Consider the following 25,633-nt stretch of genomic DNA (forward strand, 5'->3'; position numbering starts at 1 on the left):
AGTTCCTTAAAGCATGAAAATTCTAACAGCATATTACAGAATAACAGATTTTTTCACATGTATAGCAAAAACTAGAAAAATACTCCCTTGGTTAGTCATTAAAACTAATTCATTATTGTTCCCTCTCATTTAAACCCAACCTTGCGTTATTATTCCAACCCATCCCCCACCCTTACACAATGCACGGAAGGAAGCCCCCATTTAAAATGTTCATTTTCTTTTAAGATCCGACGCATACACTAAATGACAACAAGCGAAATGGAGGTGGCCTTATTTCACCCAAAACTGGCTCATTACCAAGCAGAGCAGGAACCCGAGCGAAAGCATAAAATTCGCGCATTAAACGACACCAGCCGCAGCTTGCCGGTAAACAGGTTACTTTCACCTTTAACCCTCCGGGAGTGGTATCACAACAGGAACCGATTTCGGGAGTTAAAATGTGCCAGAAACCGAATTAACACGGTTTCAGCTGGAAACTTTGGAATACGTGTACTGGTTCACTTAATGGGCTTAGCGTTAAATGAATCATTGTTAATTGATTTGGTTACACAACACTTCGAAGCTCCGAAACAATGACCATGATGGGTTTTGTTAGGAAGAGAAATCCCGGCCCCGGAGAGCGAGGGAAAGAGAGAGACAGAGATACGAATGAATCGCATTTGCCTTTTTCCCGCGCTTTTTAACGAAGGCAGTTTATCCGCCTTTCCATATTACGTCGTTTTGGGGGCCATTTTCAGAACTCTCGGGAGGGCTGTAGTTCGTTCTCTTTCACTCAACTTTTTAGGATGATGGAAAAACTGGGTTAGCGGGCATTTTTCAATTTGCATTCTGTGACTGGAATTCCTATGGACGTTTTGCAAGCGCCACTCGGTGCTTTGTCAAGGGAAAGAATGCCTATTACCAAAGGCGCCCTCCATCATCGTCTCTCGTGTATTTATCTTTCATTTAATGGTTGTTAGCATTGGCCAATTCCTCTCTGGTCAATTTCATCCTGGTCAATTCTGCCATTAGAAGAGGCTTATAATGCCAGGATCGGATATAATCCTGATTTGTGTCTATGGCTTCGATTTTGCCTTGGACACGTCTTCTGTTATGAATTTCACGGGACAAGCTTTTTAACATACACGGCTTTTGTACCTACGGGTTCAGTCATCTATTCTTTTCTGTATATCCTAAACGCTACTACTCGACGATTCTTAGCGTTTATGCTATTTCTCACATAGCGATTTTCAACTATTACCCTTTTCTGTGTTGCTTCACATTTTCATCCCCATCAGAGTATTATTCTTAGGAGAGAACTAAGCTCGTGAGTAGCACAGAAGTGGTTCGAGTCCAGTGCGCGCCATCGCAGGATCTCTAGATTGGCGATTCTCTCTGCGTAGCAATCCTACTGATTGGTAAGACTGATTTAATTTGAAACGTTGACTTTAATTACCGTATGTAAATTAGAAAAAATTTCATTACTTCATCCCTATCACCGATAAGGAGTACCTCCTCAGCATCTTTAATATCAGTGGGATCGCTTTCCGATCACCCTTTTCCCCGCCTCTCCTGTTTCCGTTTCTTTACTCCTCCTCCTCCTCCTCCTCCTCCTCCTCCTCCTCCTCCTCCTCCTCCTCCTCCAATCCTCTCTCCTCTCTATCTCTCCTCCTCCCCTCCTCCTCATCCTCCTCCTCTCTCTCGCCTCCTCCTCTCCTCCTCTCTCTCTCTCTCTCTCTTACTTCTTCCATTCTCGCCGACGAAATGGAATACTTTCCGGGCCTTTTGTTCCAGAAACTGCCTTTGTAAAATCGTAGCAAAGTTCTACCCAAAACTTTCACTTCCATTCTGGCGGAAACTATTTTAGAAGTGCAAGTCCACTCCTGTGAATGTGACCAGCGGCTCCTTCATATTTCTGGTTGCACCAAAAACGTTGATGTTTAGACAAAATGCCCGACTGTAATACTTGTACGGTTTCCAAAAGCATTCCGGAACGCAATCGCTTCAAATCTATCCCAGAACGTATAAAAATAAAATATCTTTCTTTTATATATATATATATATATATATATATATATTATATATATATATATATATACATAGTATATATAGTATACAGTATATATATATATATACATATATATATATATATATATATATATAATACAAATATGATATATATTATAAAATATATAATATATATTAAACACATATATTATAATATATATTATATATAGATATATATATATATACATATATATAAATATGTATATATACATATACAATTATATATCTATATATATATATATATATATATATGATATATATATATAGACGTGAGTGTGTGTGTGTGCGCACGTGCGCGTGTGTACGTGTAGAAGTATTCATTTGGTCAAAGGGGTTTTTACGTCGGCATTATTACCATAAAACATAGCAACTATTTCAATGGCTTTTCGTGACATTTGCCTGACTATCCCCAAAGAATTTAATCATTGCACTATGCAGGCCTTTTAAACAAAGGCGATCAAATTTAAATGGCCATATCTATCGGCATTTCACAGCATTCCCACGCTGTGCAACAAGAATAAGAAAGTGAATTGCGAAACTATTAATTCATTTGGTACCATAAATAAAAAAATTTGAAAGTAAACTGCAAATCGAACAGATACATAATTGTATCATATCTTCGGAATAGTAAAACGAGAGAGAATGAGAGAGAAGCTGTCTTCGACGAGCTATTGAAACTAAAACAAATAATACAAATAAATTCAGTCTTTTCAGGTATGAAAACGTTCCGCGTTTGTTTCTCATCTCTGGCTTCTGTCTTTGATAATCACCAGTTACAAATTGTCGGCGAGAGTTTGCAAGAAAGCGACCGACTTAGCAATCATGGAAATTCGCGGATTCTTTCATCTTATTCTCCAGAGAACAAGACAATTCTGTTAGCACACAATAGATGTTTCCAAGCGGAGCAGCGGAAAGAAAATTAAGGCTTTTGCATGCCAGTTAATAAATAAACACTTGTGTGAGAGAGAGAGAGAGAGAGAGAGAGAGAGAGAGAGAGAGAGAGAGAGAGAGAATGTTTGTAACTAAACCTTGCTTGTTGGAAGAAAAAGAATGGAAATCATGAATGTGTAAGTGTGTGGATAAGAGAGAGAGAGAGAGAGAGAGAGAGAGAGAGAGAGAGAGAGAGAGAGAGAGAGAGAGACTTATTAAAGCAATTAGGGCCCTGTAAAAGTGAGAGGTAAACCCACGACTAAAGCAAAATGCTCCATTCCCAGGCAATATAGCTGAAAAGACCAAATCAAAACCGGCTAAATGGTAGCATAAGCACCATAAAACCAGGGTTATTGTTGCGTTAACACCATCCCTACGACTAATACCGCATCTTTATTATTGCCGCTACCGTAAAATCGGGTCCGTGTTCTCGAGAAGAGAAATTTTCACACAGTGTGCGTTGCTGCAAACACATTTGCCCAACATTACAGTCCAATAAGTCACCAACAACGCGATTCTGTTCTGGTGTGTGTGTGTGTGTGTGTGTGTGCGCGCGCGCGTGTATATGTTTATATATATATATATATTATATATATAATATATATATATATATAGATAGTGGGTAAATATATATATTTCACATAATTTTAATTTCGTTTTACCGGTCTTTTAATTACAAGAAAAAGCCAAAAATATATATGGACTCCATAACTATTAACTTGGATACTAACGTTACGAAAGTTTGAGATATCCAGTGATATTCCTCCCTCAAAAGCTCAACTCTTGAAATCTGCAAAAATCTTTTAAAAGACAAAATTTATTCCTGACCATAAACTGTTCCCTAATGCCTTCTTTTTTTAAGAATTGGCATCCGAGTCCCTTGGTAATATCAAAGTTCAAATTCATCCTTGCTTTCTCTCTCTCTCTCTCTCTCTCTCTCTCTCTCTCTCTCTCTCTCTCTCTCTTGGGGGGCTGTCGAAAACCCGGCCTACTCTCTGACTAGTCGACGAAATTCCAGCAACTTAGCGAATTTCTCTCCTTCTAGCATTTGTTATTTTTTCTTCCTGTCTCTTCTCTTCTCTCTCCGGGAACCTCCATTGACGCCGCGATGAAACAGGCCTCGTTAATAGGAGCGTGAATGGTGAATGTTAATGACTCGTAACTTGGTCCCATGAGGGCTCTTGAGAATTTTAATAACTTTTGCGAGTTAATATTACAACCGCTCTTGCCACCATAACCTAGCCCTCTCCTCTTCCATCCCGAAACCCCCCCACCCCACCCCCAAACCTTCACACTCCCCCACCCCCAGACCTAAGCACTCCCCCTAAGAGTCAGCATCCGGGATCTTCCTTCCAGACCCTCCCCTTATAGCTAGTACCAAGGGTTAGTTAGCGTTTTCTTTCTATCCTTTCTCTCTCTTGACGCTCCGATTTGCACACGCGTACATGCATATATATACAGATGCACACACACATATACATACATACATACATATATATATACATATATAATACATATATATATATATATATATATATATATATATATATATATATATATATATATATATACATGTATGTATTTTATAACTTCTAACAGATCAATACATATATCTGCGAACGATAATGAAGTGAAAATTGAAATGAAGACAGACGACCGGAAAAGAAGATCTAACTGTTTTAAATTATGTGAACCGTACATTGTAATCATAATTCAGTTGTATAAAATACTTCAACATTGAAAAGCTTCATTAGATAGCTGACATTCATCAACGTATATCAAGTATTTTTTCACGTTACCTGCATTTATCTTCTTAAATTAACTGCCAGGTTATGACAGCATTACCTACAAAGTATAATTTAATTTGTGCATATGCATATCGTATATTCTGGAACAAAAGGCAATTACAACATTGTATCAGCATGTAAATGAATATGACTTGTACAAAACCACACAATCTAATTTAAAACTAATAATTTCTTTCTAATTAGTGTTATTTAAAAGGTTTTATATCGCAACGACGACTAAAATACAATAACTAATGACTTCTGAATTTTAATACGTACCCTAAACAACAAACACAAATTTAACTATAAAAGAAAATTTCAACAACATTCTAAACAGAAGTGAAAATTCATAATAATAATAATATAATAATAACAATAATAATGAAAGCGTGAGCAAGAAGAAATTCAGAGTAATCATCATCATTCATCCACATCTTTATAAAACATGACGTTTTGTCGACCCCTCCTTTAATGAGATTATTAATAACTTCATGTTGTCCATTTTTTTTTTCATTTAGTCAATATCTAAAGTTTCCGAGTCTCGAGAATTGTGCATATCCTGATTACAGGCGAGATGAAAGCTTGCAAATGAAAATTAATGTAGTCGAGAAAGAAGACTTTTACATGGCATTCAGCCAACTGAGATTAAGACCGGGTTTTACTCTGCAATCGTCTCAAAATGGCATGATTAATTCGAAGGGAAGAGGCAGGTTACTAATCAACTTTTATTTGCAGCCAAATCATAAGGTTTATCCTTGAAGTGCGTCCTTGCAAAGGGGAACAGGGGAGCACAAGTCACCGGTTCATAAGGACCATTACCCGTATGGTTATGCCGCGATTTCAATACGTACGCCGATCATGTCACACCCTACGCCATCCCAATGTCTATTTTCTAGAGCAAATTGAAGGTCTGAGAAAATCAGAAAATGGAATTATAGATGACGAGTCCCTCCTGCTTTGGCGCTGATCAAAGCGACAGACATTTTTTTTTTTATTTCCCAAATGTGTTTCTAAGGCAACTAAGGGTTAACGAGGGCTCGATTCTTCGCTGAATTGAACGCAATTTCTAATGACAATGACAAAATCGAGAGACAGCGGCATTTTTTAAATGGATGTTTAAGAGTTGATAAAGTGATGGAGGATTTCTCCTTATGGATCAGTGCCGAATTATCTCAGGACAAATGACTGACGCTTGGTTTAGCAAAATGGTGGTACGAAATCAAGGTTTCGTTATCGAGACTTTAGATTTGCCTTTACTTCTAAACTGAAGGCAGTGTCAAAAGATAGATGGAATAAAAGGACAAGAAAGTTTAGATAATTTCACAAACGATTCGCACTATCATCTTACATTATAATGATCATCTGGCAGAAGGATGCTTTATATTTACACTTGAGTATTCTAAACATTAATTTCAAAATCTTTAACGGAAATCCATGCCTATCTGCTACAAAGCAGAGGTGAATAAATTACAGCATCTTTTCCACTCTCAGTTCCAATAAATTAATCAGATATTCTTAACCTCATATTAGGTCTTTCCTTTAATTTGTTCCTAGTATTTCAATATCCCATGTAAACCCAATTTCAGCTTTTAAAAACCGAAGTTCAGATTTTTTTATATTTACACCACAATATCCCATTCCTTAAACTGACTAATTTTTGAAAACTCCACAACATATCTTCCATGAGAGAGAAAGCTTTTTAAATCTTACTGTAGCGTGAAACATATTGATATATATATATATATATATATATATATATATATATATATATATATATATATATATATATATATATATATATATATATATATCATACTTATAAAATATTGAACATTTCCCTGGACGCCATGCCCAACTAAGCGAGTTATCGTCAGTGACAACACACAAGATAGCGATCTAATCTAACACAACAAAACGACAATGGCCCCGCCGTTTTAATTCAACAAATCATTAACAGTATTAATCAAGATACACCGGGCTGCCGGCTTTTACCTTATCTGGGAAGACAAATAATAATTAGTAGAAATATGTACAAACTTCAGCAATGCGTCACTTGGCTGCAACTGCCAGGGGGCTTCTGGGGGTTTTCGTCCGCTGAGCAAACAGCAAGTATTTGTCCCTTTCTGAGTTCCAGTTCTTATCTCCCGACACGAAATCTAAGGGTTGCGAAAGCCCAATTTTGCCGGCGACCTTTTTAAGGCGAACTCCGTTAAAACCGAAAATGTAGATGCTTCCTCTATCGCTCCTTTCCTTCGTGAATGTTGTGGTGGAGGCCACTCTCACTTTAATTCCAGGAACAAAGGAGAATTTTGGAACGTAAAAATGTTTTTTCAAAGTTTGGATAAAGTACGGCTAAGCCTACTCCAAAAGGCACTCCAGGAATACAAACTCATTAATTTGTAAACAGAGGGCCAAAGCGTAGGGATTTTAGCTTATCAGACACGCCTCGGTGCATATGCGGCGGAATTTCTCCAAATAAAAGGAAGCCAGACCTCAGAAAAAAAGAGAGAGAGAGAAAGAGAGGGAGTATAAAATGAAAGGATATTTGAAAAGAAAAGAAAAAAGGGAAAATAGAGGGCTGCAACGGGCGGTCCCCCTCTTGGGTAACTTAGAAGACTACCAGACCCTTCGACGAGATCTTGCAGCGTTTTAGTCGGTCCACTTACGTACAGGGGGCTGTATGTTACTATCGAGATCGGAGCTTGCATACAGCGGTGCAATATTAATGTTGCAGGCCATTAATTGCCGGCAACTGAATTCGTTTTGTGCCGTTCGAGTTGGTCGAGCACAAGATATCAAGTGTGTACAGTGTCCTTTTCTTAAGCAGACCTGCTGCGATGGCTTCCTGCTACTGCTAAACTCTTCTTATTTGAAACAGTAAAGAGAATCAAATGAATGTGTGCGCGCGCGTTTGGGGGTTTAAAGGGAGCAAAAAAAATAGTCTTTTTCATTACTTGTTTACTTATTGACTAATTCTATTTGTTTGCTGTTCCCCACGACTCGAAACATTTCGTGTTTATTTCGTAGAGAAGTATTAATTTTACTTTTTATATACGCATTCCAGTTGTTTAAGACATTTTTTATTGTTTATGTTCATTATAATTTAAACCCATTTTTCAGTCATCTGTCATTCATATCTCTTACGCGCTTATTGGTCAGAAAGGCAAAATCTGTCCATTGTATACATACAAACAAACAAACAAACAACAAACACACACACACACACACACACACACACACACACACACACACATATATATATATATATATATATAATATATATATATATATATATATATAATGTCTGTGTGTTTGTGCGTTCGCACACCTGTTATTATTGGTTAACGAACTATTAACGCAAGAGGTAACTACCACCAAACCATGACTAGTTAGATGCTTGGGTATAACAGATTAGAATGGGAAAAAAAACACGAATAATAATTTTTCTTGAGTATTTCTAGAAATAATAATACAACTAATGGCAATGAATGAGTAAGAAAGTTAAGATGCAGACAAGCAACATGTTAAACTTCACTTAGGCGTTCACAGGTGGATTAACATCACCTCTGGTAACCCCCTCCCCTACCACCCTCCCCTCCTCCAATGCCAACCCCCTACTCCCTCCCATATCCCTGGGGGCCACACTACTTCAGCTATAGCCACGTAACCTTGATTCTCCCCAATGGAAGTATATTTTCTTCTGGTGTTGTTTTACCAATACACAAAGGAGATTTATCGGGTGCTCACCACTTACGCGACCACAAAAACGGGAAAATCCTGGGGGGATTATTGGTGTCGGTATAGCGCTATTCAACTTGGGATGTTTAAGGTAGGGCCTTTGTCAAACGTTTATCTTTCTCGTGATCAACTTTTTTTTGAGTTACAAGTGCAATTAATGTGTTCAGCTTTTCATAATGTACAATCAATAAATAGATATTCGTTTACAATGCCAATACTTTCTTATGAGAAATACATGGAAGTACCTAAAATAATTGTACATTTTCTTACGGTCATAAATAATTGATGTTTATTCCACTTCTTATTTGTTCGGTGATAGCAATTTAATCATCCTAGCTAGCAGAGAAAATTCTAGTAAGTAAGATGTAAAATCTACTTTCCATAAGGGCTGTATAATTGATCATTATTTAATGATTTTTAAAATTATATAAAAGTTTCCTTTAATAGATACTGTCCTCAACGGGGTATCATAATACCTTTTTCAACAAGTGGTAGTTAGGTGAAGTAATAAAAAGGCAACTGTGGCACCAACAATAATAATAATAAAAATACTTATAATTAAGACAATAATGATTATTTTTATAATAATAATAATAATAATAATAATAATAATAATAATAATAATAATAATAATAATAATAATAATAATATTTTATAATTAAATAAGTAAATAAGGAAAACAATAGAGTAGTATTTTATTTAAAGAAATCATTTTTCGTAAACTTTCTACAGGGCTCTACATCACCATGCAGCCTAAAATTATTCATATTTTCATCATGTGATAAAAAAAAAACTTGAAATATATCAATTTAATAGGATAAGTGAGATAGTAGGATATCCGTTTGGGAAATATATCCGGTATAGCAAAGATATCCATATTTGGACATGTTTTTTCTCCAGTTTCGCAATACTTAGAAAATTTAAGAAGGAAATCTTTCGGGGAGAATGAGCAACTCATACAAATCTTAACATGATTTAGACAAAAACAACTGTTTATATGGGGCATTCGTTTTATACATACATTTCTTTTTCTTCATAGATAGAAATATTCTTTTGCAAAAGTTTTCGTCAAATTGTTTTTGCTTGGATAATAGTTTTGCAAAGTTCTTTAAAATTTTTAGCCTGGACCGGCTTATACTCTTACAACATAAATTGAGTCATAGAATAAAAATCCTCGAGTTAAAAATATTTTCTTTGAAAATTCTCTAATTCCAGTAGAAAGCAAATTACTTAGGAAGGCGCAGTAACTTAAAATACCCAACATTTTACGATCAGATTAATAGTGAATGTTTCATATAAAATTAATTGATCAACAAGAGTTGCGAACTTTGGCAGATAAACGTTAGTTACTCTTCGTTTCTTTGAATAAAATTTTGCAAATGCTCTTTCTCTATCTCACATCTCAATATCCTTTCTAAATCTATATACGAGTATGTGTTCTTTACATAAACAATAAATCATTACAAAGCATGAGATGATAATAATAATAATAATAATAATAATAATAACAATAATAATAATAATAATAATAATAATAATAATAATAATAATAATAATAATAATGTTGACAAAAAATATCAACAAAAATTATAACACAATAATTATTAATTTTAATATGAGCATTCTATGGCAATTTCATTTTTATTACGTTGAACCCAGTTAACATTTTAAGGCTGGCTGCTCATCATATTTCTCTGTTTTTTAAGGCTTAATTGATGTTAAAAAGATTGTTATTTATAAAATAAACAATTGTTATAGTAACCAGAAATTTAACTGTATCAGCTATGACGTGCAATGCAACAACATTCTAGCTAAGGTAAATTTGCAGAAACTGCCACAATAGGAAATTCATTAAGGATGAAAATGTGAATTGAAATAAAAGAAGGAAATTATAATTTTATGCCTTTATTAGAATAAATGTGCTTAGGCTCTAGAATTTCATTTTTCACTACATACCACGTTTATACATTTCCTTTCGCTCCTTGAAAACATAGCACGAGGCAAATAAGTATATATATTGATTGTTTTATGCGAGACTTCAAGTTCTGTCAAGAAGTAATATTAAAGTGTTTGCTGTCTATGGGACTTTTCCTCTAATTTAGAAAAACATCAACCAAAACATCTATCAACGTTTTCATCATTAAAGGTTATTCATCAAAAGGACTCCTTACCATTATGGCATAAAGCGTTTACATATTCATGGCCACGTGATAACAACACTTTAAAACATCTTAAACGAGGCATAAGAACTTGAAAACGATCACAAACGTCTAACAAAACCAGGTCACAATGGTGTCCGGAACTGATGACTAAAGATATACCTTTTAAAAATCTGTCACCCGGATCACACTTCCCTGCTTGTCGAGCGTTGCGAGAGAGAGAGAGAAGAGAGAGAGAGAGAGAGAGAGAGAGAGAGAGAGATGAGGAGAGAGGAGAGGAGAGAGAGAGAAGAGAGAGAGAGAGAGAGAGAGAGAGAGAGAGAGAGAGAGAGAGAGAGAGAGAATTTTTCATCAATGTGAAACTGTGACCCCATTCGCATCGTCGACGATTTTATCAATCGCCAATACAAACTATATATAGATCAAAATATCTTTCCTTAGACACAAAGCTCTGAAGTCATTTGAGTCTTGTACAAATGGGAAAAACTTTTAAAAAGTCTAAACAAACTCACTTCTAAAAAGGGTGGAGAAATGAAAGCAATGAGGCACCACCTACGAAAACCATTAGATTTAATGACCGAACGTCAAATCTTGCCAGCCAGAAAAAGCAAGAAAGCATAAGCAAAACACAACAACCGACAACAGCAGAGTTAACATCATTATCGACAACAACCAAAAAGCAGTCGGCGGTGGTGCCTCCCGCAACAAACATCAACAACATAAAGAGGAATCACACCGCCAGCGAGAGCAATACTGTTATTGATGTCTTTTTTTTTTCCTCTCTCTCTCTCTCTCTCTCTCTCTCTCGTGTTTTGGACGTTCTCTTCAATGGATAAAGACAGGGAACCAAGGAATCGAGAGTACTCGGTGATAAGCCGTTTTGACTTTGCAGAAGATGAAAAATAGTTCATAATTAATTGCTAAAGAAAAAGTATGCTATTTCTTTGACTCCTCCCTCCAGAAAAGACTGAGTAAAGAATGTTGTTGAATATGGAAAGTCTCTCCATCTTTATAGCATACTGAAGTCTACCCCTCAATATAATCTCCTTTGGTGCTTATCACTTGCTGACAAACAAGTGATACAAGAGCTTGTTTCCGCCCATATGACGCCCGGACATAGAGCCTATTGTGCCATGCGCTTGCCAGAGACTGCAAGAGGAAAATAAATTCTTGAGACTTCCTCAATCTTTATCTATCAAGAATTCTGATCTCAGAACTGCACATATATGGACATTGCCATGGGGGAGGGTTGAAATATATGCGTCCCTAAATCTTCAAAGTTTATGGGTGATAATTAAACGCTTTTCAAGCCCACTTTGTTTTAGGTTAATATTCTCTCTTCCAGCAAAGTTAATTGAATCGTCTCTTTGAAATTCACTTTATGCTTACAATATCTTCTTTTACCGTCACTGGCCGCCTTTCAAAGCGCTATTGGGCTTTTTTTTTTTTGGCCGCAGCCTTTATCCAGCATTAATTAGTTGAGTATGTTATTATTCTGAACATGAAATATGAGTGGCGCCGGTGAATAGTCCGCGGGAAAGCCACCTCTTATTAGTTTGGTGGCTTTTAGGCTGGGGGGTCTTAATGGTGAAACCTATTTTTTCTCTTTTCTCTCCTACTTCAATATCCCCTGGTGATTATTCTCAATTTTGTTCTCTGTTTACTTGGATCCAGTGTCCAAGCGGGTCTCTGGAAGCCTAAAGACCCGCTTCTCCTGCACCTCTGCCAGATGCAAAAAGTTTTTTCTCTCATTGGGGGGACAAAAGACGATTTCCTTGAAAATTGAAGTTTCCAATTTCTAGTGCGGGTGCTGATATCAAAACAATACGTGTCAAATATCCAATCTGCGCCGTCAATAGAAATTAGTTAACGTGGAGCTGGGAGGTGGAAAAAAGAGACTTCCTTCCATCTCGTTAATTTTCTTGAGTATGTGCACGCCCGGAAATCTTGCCCCGCCCCCGAACGATTCCTGGAAGGATTCCAGCTGGTGTGAGCCAATCAGAGCGTGGGCCTGGCCCTCTTCGATCTCAGCGGCCTTGCGACCACACTTCCAACGCCTCAGGCTCCGCCCCTTCCCAGCGCCGCTTGGACCACAAGCCTTGTTCGAGACAAGAGCCTTCAGGACCCTCCATGGAATAAAGAAAATTAATTTCGCCCACGCCGCGACGAATGGTCCCATCTGAGAACGGCCACTGGTGGTCAGTCAGCCTTATGTCGGACGGCCATAGCGTCTAGTTTGTTACTTCTAAGATGCGTCGGTCGCCAATTACACAAGGACTAAGGCTTTGATCAAGACTAATACGATCTCCTCCATCCAGTAACGACCTGGGGAAGGCCATATGTACTTCTCAGGGCGCCTGTTTAGCCTGGAGCTCACGTCCACCACCAGCCTCTTCTGCTGCCGCCTCATATCCGGGGCGTTATGGCCCTTTTCCAGCAAATCCCCAGCAATTCTGCCCCAAATCCTCCAAATATTATGACTGCCTCGGACGCCACGGCAAGATCCAAGGACTTAGTTTTGTTGACGTTCACGACTCTAATGTCACTAATACATCTGCCCCACGATGCTGGAGGGGAAATACTACCTAATGACGTCCACAGCCACTTCATGAGAATACAATAAGTCAAGAGAAACGCTACTCGCACATGATAATGATGATGTTGAAGACCGCACCTACACGCAACACCACTGTTCACAAGACCTACTCCGCTACCTTCTTTTCACCTCTTTCCCTTCACATTCTCCATCTGTATATCCTCTCGCTCTCTCTTTCTCTCTCTCTCTTTCCCTATTACTCCTTCCTTTCTCTTGCCCTTCTAAATGCGAACTGTTCCCTGATTTCGGATTCACTCTCTTTTATATACACCTCCCTCTCCCACTCGCTCTCTTTCTCTCCATTTCTCTTCACTTCTCTCTTTTCCCCTTCCTTCACACCCCTTTTACTCTCCCCAAACGCTTTCTTCTGCTTTCCCCTCATGGCACATTGCCTTCCTTTCCGTAGCCACCCATGCCCTCGTTCCTGTCTCTCAGGGTCCCATTAGCTTGCCTTTATACTCATTTCTTTTTCTTTCTTGTAACCTTTAACCCAACTCATTGTGACCCTCAAGCACGTCTCATTCCCCTCTTCGGTCTTCCTCCTCCGCTCCTTCTGCTGCTACCCAAGTCTTCCAGCGAGGAGAGAGGAAGTGGAGAGGGGCAGGGTGTGAGGCTGGGAGAGCTAGGGGCAGGCAGGGTAAGAGTGGGAGGGGGCAACAGTCCAGCCCGTTCATTATAGTGCGTCCAGCAGTGGAACTTGAGCATATGTTCTCTCTTGGAAAGTTGTAGGAGATGGCCAGATGGTCCTCGGAATTAATGGCATTATACCTAATGGTACTTGGCGAAGAAGCTCTGCGAATATTACCTTAATCATCCTAAAGAACATTTTGATAACATGACGTATTCTAGAGAGCCATTTCTCATGCTGTTTCGATTATTTCCAACCACTAATTAGCTTCCTTAACAATGCACATAATGAGGACATTTATAAACAATAAACTATGGAAACACATCACACAGATTCATAACCTTAACTTTATATAAGGATGTCTTACATATATCAAAAGGTACATCAATGTATTTTGAAGACATATTCATGTAGGACTGTATAAATAGGATAGGAGTAAGTAGTTGTTTATGATAAACTAACCTCAAAATTATAAGAGGTATAATGATGGAATTTTTTTATATCAATAATGGAAATACACAATTCTAGTTGCTAATCAGCGCCATTAATTAACATTATATCAGCTCAGAATCTTTAAACTAATTAATCATGAATATCACACACCATATACATGGTATCCTTTGCAAATAATCTACACTTATATAAGTGATAACATTCTTTGAACAAAGGAAAATAAATTCGAGAAGACCCAACGTAAATGTCTGGCACGCACGCATATGCAGGCATTAAAAAAAATATATAAGCAACAACGAAAAATAATAATCATAATACAACGTGAAAATAATGAAATAACTGCAGACATACATTTGCAAATGAGAAAATTACAATAAGAAAAAGAGGAACTAAGAAGATTAATGAAAGCGATTTAGAACTTATTAGTCAGACAAAGCGAACGAGGTAAGCACGCCGAGAATAATGAAAGCGTTTCCATCCATGTTTATTGTGAGGGTCATAAACATAATGACAAACAGAGGAAAACAAGGGCATTGGAGAAACGAAGCCCAAACTTATTTCCATCTGAGTTTGTTCTTGCCCATTTGGCACGGGGAGCAGAGCCGCCATAAAGTATAATAACACTGTAAATAAATAGCTTAATGTTATGGTTAGCAGTTAAGAGTAGGATGCGATAACTATTACTACGCAAACACGTAGCATTAAACTGTTTGTTACGCGTTTGTTTCTTATTAGGAGAGTTATAGACGACCGCTGAGGTATGGCCCGAGCGCGTTTGTTTTATAAAAGGTATTTCGCATCGCGCTCACTTTTAGGCTCTCGCGCGTTCTCAGAAGCGGCCAAGTCGTAAACCTTACTTAATCTTACAGCCAGGAATTTCGTTGTATAGAGGTGAAGTGACGTTTTAAACGTGTTAATCGCAGTGGCCTATATATGCATCATGGCAAGTTATACGTGTGTAGGCACAGGCACGTAGCTGATTGTATCATTTTTCTGGGTACAGGGTTATGAGTGAGTTATTAATGTGATGAGCTATACCCAACGTATATAAACTCTCTCTCTCTCTCTCTCTCTCCAAAGCTGTTTATTCCCTCACACACATACTGTATATATAATATATATATTATATATATTATATATATATATATATATATATATATATATATATATATATATATATATATAGATAGAGATAGATAGATATATATAGATAATATATATATATATACATACATACTATATATATATATACACACACACACACACACACACACACATATATATATATATATATATATATATATATATATATATATATATATTCAATAACAGACAGATAATTTATTCACTGCAGATAATAAATAACAGAGTAACACACGTGTAATTTATATTCAAAATGCATAACATCGAGTAAAAGTCCTTATAATGTACAATGCTTTATAAAGACAGAATGCTCAAATACTAGTTTGTATAAACAACATAACACACAAGAACACGCAAACGCACATAAACACGCAGAGAAACATACGAGTTACATTGAACACCTTCACTCTGAAATCCCCCAATCCCCCAACTGTATCGCTAAAAGCTTCTTGAATTCTAATGAATACTTCAAAGTACTATGGACATTTTGTGGATCAAGGTCGAGCTCCTCAAGATTTCTATAGGGGATCTGTATTGAAGCTACTTGTTAATTATGAGAATAGATCAGGAAAGTAAAAATGTCTTCTTTCGCTGGCTTCAGACACTAAGCCATTGCAGCTACACAGAATAAACAGCATGAATTTTGAGTTTATCTGTCCAGCAATTTTGTAAATTATCAATAAAAAAAAAATAAGCGATTAAATTTGTGCATACCGCAACTTTAGTCCAAGGCAATTTTCATATAGTATTAGCATATACTTTAGCACATACCAATAATGCAAATTAATCTAGAAACATAAGTTTGGTGAAGAAGAGGGATAAACTTCATGAATAAAAATATGGAAGCAATAAAACTAAATTTAACATTTGTTTGCTGTTTCAGACTGATCTTCAAGAGCACTTAAAATCACAGGGAGTTAATTTTGTCACGGCCATCTACCCCGTCGTCTTGCTCTGGCAACTATATGAATGAATTGCTACACTTCCTGTCATCGCAGCGAGTATTCTAAGATATGTGACAAACTGCACGATTTTATATAACGTCTATTATAAAGCTTAGACGGTTCATCAGCCGATTTATTTTTGTATATGTTCAGAACTTTATTTTCACCAGCAATATCTATTAGGAGTGAGTATAAAATAACGGATTTTCTATAACACAAATTAAACAAGCATCGAAAAAATTCAAACTTTATAATCACCCGAAGTGGGAAAGGAATCGTTTAAAGCCAGGTATTTTTCCTTTCTATATATTCAAAACTTCGTTTAAAAAAAAATTAGTTATATAATAAAACAAGGAGGAAAAATTTGTTGAATATTTCCAGCTGCTAATGATGTTGATGGGGTTTGTATGAATAATTTCCATCACCAAGCAACAGGAAAAATTAAAATTCTGTTATTTTAATTTCTCAAAAATTAACACTTCCATGTATGTGCAGCATATTTAAACATCACCACATACTATATGACTTTATCCATACAATAATTGCTGAGTAAATATTATTTACTCGATTTTCGTAGTCATAAAAATATATGAAATAGATTCCTTAGTTATAATAAAATCTATCGGGAAAATATTCGTTGTTGTTGCAAAATTTTCATTATCTAATATAACAAAATACCAAGCAAATTCGCGCTTGTATAAAAACAGGACAAAAATTCAAACTAACACTGTGTATTACCAAGTATTTTTCGCACTGACCTTGCAAAAAGATATTTTGACAATAAATACCTATGGAAAACATTAACAAAATTTCTACTTTTATAGAATATGTAATAGTATGTCTGTGAGGCCTAACTGATCAGCATTTACGAATGTTCTTAAAATTATGAACTAATAAAATTAATTGTTTTTATGCATTTAGATGGCTATCTCTAAACAAAATGCCAATACTTGTAAGTTTATTATATTAACAAAAAAACATAAAAGTCAATTTCTACCTAAGTCGTTAAATTCCTTTAAATGACTACAAATAAATGTATTTAATCAATGATTTGCAACATTAATGATAACGACATTATTGAAATTGCAACCGTAATCCTAATGATTGCATTATTACCCTTGACGTGAATGACAGTGTGTTAAACAAATATTTGTACAATATATGCATTGAATACACACGCACGCACGCACGCACACGCACACACACACACACTATATATATATATATATATATATATATATATATTATATAATATATATATATATATATATTATTGAACTTTGTGCCATAACAGTTAACCTATGCTTAACGTTTTGGAATATATAAAAATGTATATATCTATGCATAAATAAAATATACATATCTATACATATATATTACATACATATTGTATATATATAAGATTATATGTATATATATATATATATAGATAGTATATATATAGGATATATATATATATATATTTTATATACACATACATCTTTTATATCTATATACCCCAAAACTTGAAACTTTGGTTAGCTGTCACACTCAAGCTTAAGAACGAATAAAGTCTGTTCCAAAACCTAATCACGTCCATAGCTATTTATAAGGAAATGTATACCGTGTGCATTAAATATAATGAATAATCCCTAATTTTTTTCTTTTATTAAACTTCGATTTAAAAAAAAAATCACACCGTGAATTTCTTCGCGGCCGACTCCCCTCATGAAAAATAAAATCTTGTGATTAAACTTGACCGCTTAATCGAGATGATGGGAGGAAACCGAGCCTCTAGTAGTTACTAACTCTAAGTGCGAATGGTCACTCATTCGTCTTTTTAAAAGAAATAATAAAATCCCGATCTTTGCCAAAGGAAAAGCATCAACTTTACACACGTGATTCGGCGCGTAGTCCCGAGAGCTCTAGTGCAGCTTACGCGTCGGAACTTGCCTGCATCAAGTAGAGGCAACAGGAGCTAAACGAGAACGATCATCGAGAAAACTTTTGTCCTTATGACTCGTCACTGGCATTTACCGAGATGATATGCTTTACATCCTGAGCTAAGACTCTTACCTTTCCGTTTCGATGGATGGAGACGACGAGTTCCTCCCATGGCAGACGAATATCCACAGATGTTGTGCCCTGAACTGGCAGGAGGCTGCTCTCAGCCGCCATATTGGAATCGCACGAATCGTCTCTAGAGTCTCGAAAGTACGAAGGGCGCCACATCCCATAACTTTCGCCACATGAGGGGGCTTTCTTTTTTAAATGGCTTCGGGGGTCATTCTTGGGCATAATACGAACAAATGGTGTATATTCCTGGTCGCACATCAATGCTAACTGAATAACTGATCGCGCATGACAGTATATTTAAGAGCTTAACTGTTGCGCTGACAATAACAACAACAACAGTACTAACATTTCAGTCTTATGAAAGTATGTACAATAAAATAATGTGTATATATAAATATATGTGTGTGTGTGTGTATTTACGCACACATACATACATATATTCATACCCACTTTTTTATATGCACTTATATATATATATATATAAATATATACTATAAATATATATTATATATAATATATATATATATCTATAATAATATATATATTATATATAGATATATATAGATATATATATATATATATATATATCGTCATTATATATATAAGCTATATATATATATAGATTTATATATAATATATCTATATCATATATAATATATATATATATATATAGATATATAATATAACTATAGATATATATATATATTAGAGATATAGTATATATATATATAGATACATATTATTATATATAATAGATTATATATATAATGATCTAATATATATCTCTATATATATATATATAATTATATATATTATATTATACTATATATATATTTATATTTATATATATATTATATATATATATATATATTCTATATATCATCGTCGATATTTTCATACAAGACTGCAATTCGTGTAAAGATAACTTATTATCCACATCATTCAAGAAAATGAAAAATAGATTTTCTTCATCTCAACATTATAGATAGCTTTGTTAGCATAAAAGGGATACAGAAAAGCCAGTCAGGACTGACTAAAAACAATGAACGTCAAAACAAAAAAATTGTACATTTGTCTCGCTGATTTTATATTATCAACAAACGCCGATGAGCCAGACTCTCCAAGATTTTGACCAACTGTAATGAAAGAGAATTTCGACGCTTTATCCCATACGGGAGCTCTACATATTTCATTAGAATTCTCCTGGCAAGCAAAGATGATATATAACAGTTTAATTTTGGTAAGAAAAAATAGGTTGTTGTTAAATAATGCAGAACTATCAAATCTCAACTGACTTGTAGGTATAGAATTCTTCTTTCAGATAACAATCTCTTTACCTATTTCTGCCTTTGAAAACTCTTTGCCTATTTCTTCATAAATTCTTCACCCGATTCTTCCGAAATTCTAAGCTAACAACTTTCATGACAGCAGACACCGTATTCTCCTTTGTTTTTAAAATATCACAGGTCTCTCTTTCTTCAAGCTCTGACAAGGCTTCTTCTCTTCACATATCATCAAGTTTGTTTTCGTTTCAGTAATCTAACCCACCGTAATTATATGAAACAACTGTGCCAAACAAACCTTACGAAAACATTTCGTTTTGTGAATCAGATATTTCTTCATTACTATCTAAATGAAAAAGAAAACACGTACATACCTTCGGATCAATATACTGGAAAAAAAAAGCTATCGCAATAACGAACTATTTTTGCTGCTCAGATAAAAAAAAAAAAAACACACACACAAAATCAAAGAAAAACAAAGGCTATTGTCTTCAAATCAACACAACAAATAAGAATGAGTGAAACACTGCTTTGATATCCATCCTCGACAACCTTTATTCAACAGCAAACAATGGCTCCGTCACGGAAAGCAAAAAAGAAGGCTGAAAGGGGAAAAAAGCATTAGATAAACATTTGTGACAGCTACTGAGGCTGAATAAAGCACGCAGACCAATTTTTCCTCTCTCTCTCTCTCTCTCTCCTCTCTCTCTCTCTCTCTCTCTCTCTCTCTCTCTCTCTCACTGCAGTGAGGGAATAGATGCGTTGCACAGTGACCCATATTTTCTAACTTTTACGCCGACGTTCAATCTTTATTCATTACATAAATCTAGTTAAGCGTGGCGCGGTCCATTTTTTTTTACTTTTTTTCTTTTTTTTAGGAGTGGAATTTGGCGTGGGTTTTACCATCCCACGCTTTTCCAGCTACCCATTAAGTTTCTCCTGCTCGCCATAATTCAACGCGATTTTACCGGATAACTTGCATGATCTACATACAGGAACACAATTTTCATGAAAAGTCACAGTTGTACATTTAATTCTCCACTTCAGTTCTCTGTTGACGAATAAATAACAACCACTACTGCTGCTGCTGATGATGATGATAATGATGCTACTGCTACCACCTGTTAGGTCCTTACTTCTCTCGATGGTAAATGAGTAACATAAAGTAGTAAGTAAATAGATCACAGTCTTTTACAAGACTTGTCATCTATTGAGATATGTGAATGCACTATTATGTTCTTTATAAACAAAATATCTTCTAAACAAGGATACAAGTTTTTTTATTCATTTCCCTTTAACCGGCATAAAAATGTGACGATGGTTATCTGCAAATCTCTTGATATTAAACATTCGTGTTATGTAAATACCATCACAATTTTAACCCATCTGTCACAAAAGATTGCTACTTTTCGACCTCATAATTTCAGTATTCATGACTTGTTGTCATTTCTGAGTAAAACCTAAAATAAAATAAAATATTACAATAGTTTAAAGGACAATGTATAATTTAAAAGTATTAATATTTAGTGCATGTGCCATCAACTAAATACCAAAATAGAGGCATAAATACAGCATGTATGGTTTTCCACACTGATCTCTTTCAGAAGTAAAAAAGAGAAGATTGCTCAATATATTCTTCATCAATGTCATCTGTGACACCACTTTCCAAGTACCTCTTAAATGAATCATTTAAATCTCCAATTATTTTCTTGATGTTGGCAATATCATTATTTTATCAACGTGATACAATCATCTTTATAGCAACCAAGACCATAGGCATTCATAACTTTTCACTCGCTTTCACAGTTACCATCACAATTATCAAACGCTTTAATTGCTCTGTATTTACCTCTATCGTTTACCATAACTATTATCAACTACATTATTAATGTTTCTGCTCGTTCACCTCTAAACAACTGCCAAAACTATTTTGACCGTCATAACTGTCAGCGCCATAATCAGGAGAGTTATCGATAGCTTCTTAAAAGCCGAGTGTAATTCTGCCATAACCGATATTTCCATGGTTAACGTAATTAATGGTAATAATAGTTCTCAGTACAGTGCGTTTAATATTATGGTCAAAGTTATAATTCTCACTGACATTAATGTATTTACAGTAGCAACTGCCTATAATATATGTGCTTTAAGAACAATGCCCTTCAGAACTAAACAAAACAATTAGGTTACAATTCTTAACTTTAATTCAAATTGATGATTTCTTGTTGTTAAAAAGGCATTTTATTAAAGCACTGTTTACACATTAAGTATAATTTTATTCTTTCTTTTTCGTTCTTTCTTTATATATATATATATATATATATATATTATATATATATATATTATATATATATATATGTATATATATATATATATATATATATATATATAATACACGTGTGTGTAACGTGTGTGCATGCATGAATTAGTGTATGTATACTTGCTACTATACCTATTCTTATGTAATTTATTATATGAACTGCAGTGTCTGTTGGCTGAGCGCAGAAGGCGAAAGAAGAGAGCAAAAAAGACCCCAAAGGCTCTTTCAGGGAAACTGCTGCCAGTGCAACAAACGTCGTGAGGGTGGATGATGATGTAACAGCAGAAATATTGCAACAAGTTTAGGTACTCAGTTCCCCTTGCCTCCTTTCCCTTTCCCACACAGAAAAGCACGATCACGCAGGCACGCATCGTGTAGATGAGAATTTTGATTGCTGATAACTTGCAGTTTTCATCTGCTTTTTGTTCAGTTTTAGGTTCACTATGTGTTACTGGGGTCCTTTTCAATCTGATTGCCCCTCAATTGCTAAAGGGAAAATTCACACTCAGAGCGCATCTTCTTCCTGTTTTTTCTTCAGCTCCTTTGAATTTCAAAAACCTACACTGGGTACTCATTCCCTACGGCATATCCTGTATATATAAATATAAATAAATATAAATGTATATATATATATCTATATATATATATATATATATATATATAGTGCATAACACTATCTACATAAAACAGGAGAGACACAAGACTAATAAAGCCATTCCTAGAAGTTGACAGGACAAAACAGAGATAAAACAAATGAGAGGTTTCCAACAATTAGAACAAACGGCATTGTATCACCATTCTCTTCAAAGGACGTGTTTCATTCCATTGGGATTAAAACGAGAATAAAACTAATAAAAATCAAATGAAAGAGAATGTTAAGATCCAAGTCGTAGCGACCAAAGCGTTTGTCTGTCGGGATTATAACTTGTACTTTTGATGCAAAGACGGTCACACAAAAATTGAAGAAAAAAAATCTATTACGCGAAGGGCATAAATACACCTTAACAATAACGTAGAGAATATTTATATCGACATGTATACTGTGAGAGAGAGAGAGAGAGAGAGAGAGATGCATATTTGTTTTATAGAGTTTTTGTAGGCATAAATTTCAATAACATGCACAATGCAAACTAATTACGCATACATGAACGATTAACATGAAGTCAAAAAACTCATATACCCAAACTAGAATATTGTTTATAAATAAATGCGATTTTCTAACCCGAATCAGTAAATATTTCTAAAATCATACTATCATTGATCTATGACTTCAAGTTATTAAGATCAGGCTGTACGGCTTGTCATGTTTTCATTCTCAAGAATTACGTTGAAATTATTGATTTACCCTCAATTTATATCACAAAATCGAAATCTCTCGAAGCTAAGTCACACTCATCAAGTATTAATATGTAGAAAATTGTATGGTTCTCTTCTTTTAAGTCAGGCATAAACTAATACAGTATTCCATGAATGCATTCAACACTACTACTATGAGATTCAGGGCCTCTGTAACACGGTTTTTTCGCAATAACTTTTTATCTATGCATTTCATAAATATAACGCTTATTCAGAATACACATTATATCTACACAAATTTTTACTGTATTCTGCATTACGTAGGCTGAATAAATTTGGTACTTATAATGTAAACGTTGACTTTTTTTGAAGACGGGCCAACTTACTCAGAGAAAAGGTTTCGAACGCACTCGTTACATAACTCATGACAGCATTTCTTCCCTCTTTCTCGATGGATGATTGGCTATACGTAACAAAGGCTAGACCTTTGGCAATAATGACATAAAAATTTAAATACAAACAAAGCAGTACACCTTTATGAACTCTGAAACCTCTCCACTGATAATTGGCATAATGAACAGACCAACAAAATATGTTAATAAATACAAAAACACTTCGATTATTAGCCTAACTCCCAAAATAAGTGTCCTAAGAAATTACAGTCTACTTTATAGGTCACAATCAGATTGACAAGATGTAGGGAATATTTGGTATTTTTCAAAAACATAGTGGACAAGCTTGATTTGATAACTGCTATATCCAATGTCAAGATGCAATTTTTATTTATTGGCTATCTACCTATTTACTGAAAAAAAAATAGCCGACACCGTATTTTGGCTTTAAACCTTCACCAATATTTATCGTCAGAATGATGACTTCATGAGGCTCCACCCACTTTGGCCTCGTTATAATTCAGGATAACACTGAAGGCTATCATGGGCACTGTTGGATTAAAAAATTTAACTTCTGGCTATAAAAACTCATTTCTCGAGTAGTTGTAAGAAGTGCTAAATGATCCTCAAGGATCCCAGTAGTTGGCCTAAACGTTTAATTCATGTATATTACTGCTATTACTACAGTAGTATTACTACGCTAGCACAGATACCCCACCCACATTCATAAAGTCTTTACATCCAACACGGCCGTACGGCCTGAAGAAGAAGAAAAAAAATTATACCGGATGATCCGTTGGTCTGCTGGAGATTTTAGCACTTATAAGCTTGTATTTACTTTGGATAAAAATCTTATTTTAACAAAAATAGTTATATAAAGGCTGTTTACATACAATCTCTCTCTCTCTCTCTCTCTCTCTCTCTTGGTGGCATAGTGAATAGTTAATGGAAATGTTCAAAATCCTGAATGACATTACAAGTATTATAATCACGTTACGCTAAATACAAATCAGACCATAAACATTGGATTTAAACTAAAAACTATATTCAGACTATAGTAACTATGGCCACGGGCTTTCTCTTGACTATAAAGTTGGAAGTCGTAAGACAAATGCAGTTTTGCAACCACGGGGACAATTCCAAATCCGGTTAGCCATTCTTGACTGCTATGGGTTTCAGAGCCGAAGGGACAAGGTGAATGAGTTTCTGTCTGGTGGATGGGTGGGGCAACATTTCGTAAAACGGTGTTTACCTTGTTTACGTAATGAATGTTTTTCGACTCTTGGCTCGTAATCATTGGCCATGGCGTCGGCTATATAATTTTTACTCTATAAAAATTAAAACTATCGGGTTTAGGTTATTGATAATGCTGACAAAATTTGTGTGTGGTTGTAAAATATACATATGTGAACTTTCAACTACATCTGATACTTTGATAAGGGGCAAAGTCCAAAAAACCGTGTAACAGAGGCCCTGAATCTCATAGTAAGTGACTATTTACCTATTCTTGGTCTTGAATAAGATTCATTTATATATATATATATATATATATATATATATATATATATATATATAATAATAATAATAATAAAGTTCTGACTAACTGCCAATCTTTCAAGCTTATCTATCTATAGACATTATTACTCACTACTATTACAGTAATTTGTACTGGGGAGAGAGAGAGAGAGAGAGAGAGAGAGAGAGGGGGCTAAGGGTGCTGCTAGTGGCTGAATCTGTTTATTAGTTTTGTATCTATTACGTCTCCCGAGACCAACTCGGGAAGAAGATTGGGACATCAGCTTAAACACCTTCGTAGTAGCTCATTGATATCGCTCTGGGTTTGATTCAAAGCACCGCTCATGGCTT

At 35.3% G+C, this 25,633-nt stretch overlaps 2 protein-coding genes across 4 annotated transcripts in view; both read right to left on the bottom strand.

The window, feature by feature from the left end:
• Window positions 1–18,743, bottom strand: part of LOC135200071 (uncharacterized) — an 84,060-nt gene extending 65,317 nt beyond the window's left edge. Inside the window, exon 1 of the mRNA XM_064228354.1 lies at window positions 18,480–18,743. Within this exon, the coding sequence (XP_064084424.1) occupies window positions 18,480–18,737 (258 nt within the window). The 5' untranslated portion in view covers window positions 18,738–18,743. The remainder of the gene's footprint in view (window positions 1–18,479) is intronic.
• Window positions 1–25,633, bottom strand: part of LOC135200070 (protein glass-like) — a 1,678,662-nt gene that overhangs the window by 1,551,193 nt on the left and 101,836 nt on the right. The window lies entirely within an intron of this gene.

This window comes from Macrobrachium nipponense, chromosome 26 (assembly GCF_015104395.2).
Source record: "Macrobrachium nipponense isolate FS-2020 chromosome 26, ASM1510439v2, whole genome shotgun sequence".
NCBI classification, from domain to species: domain Eukaryota; kingdom Metazoa; phylum Arthropoda; class Malacostraca; order Decapoda; family Palaemonidae; genus Macrobrachium; species Macrobrachium nipponense.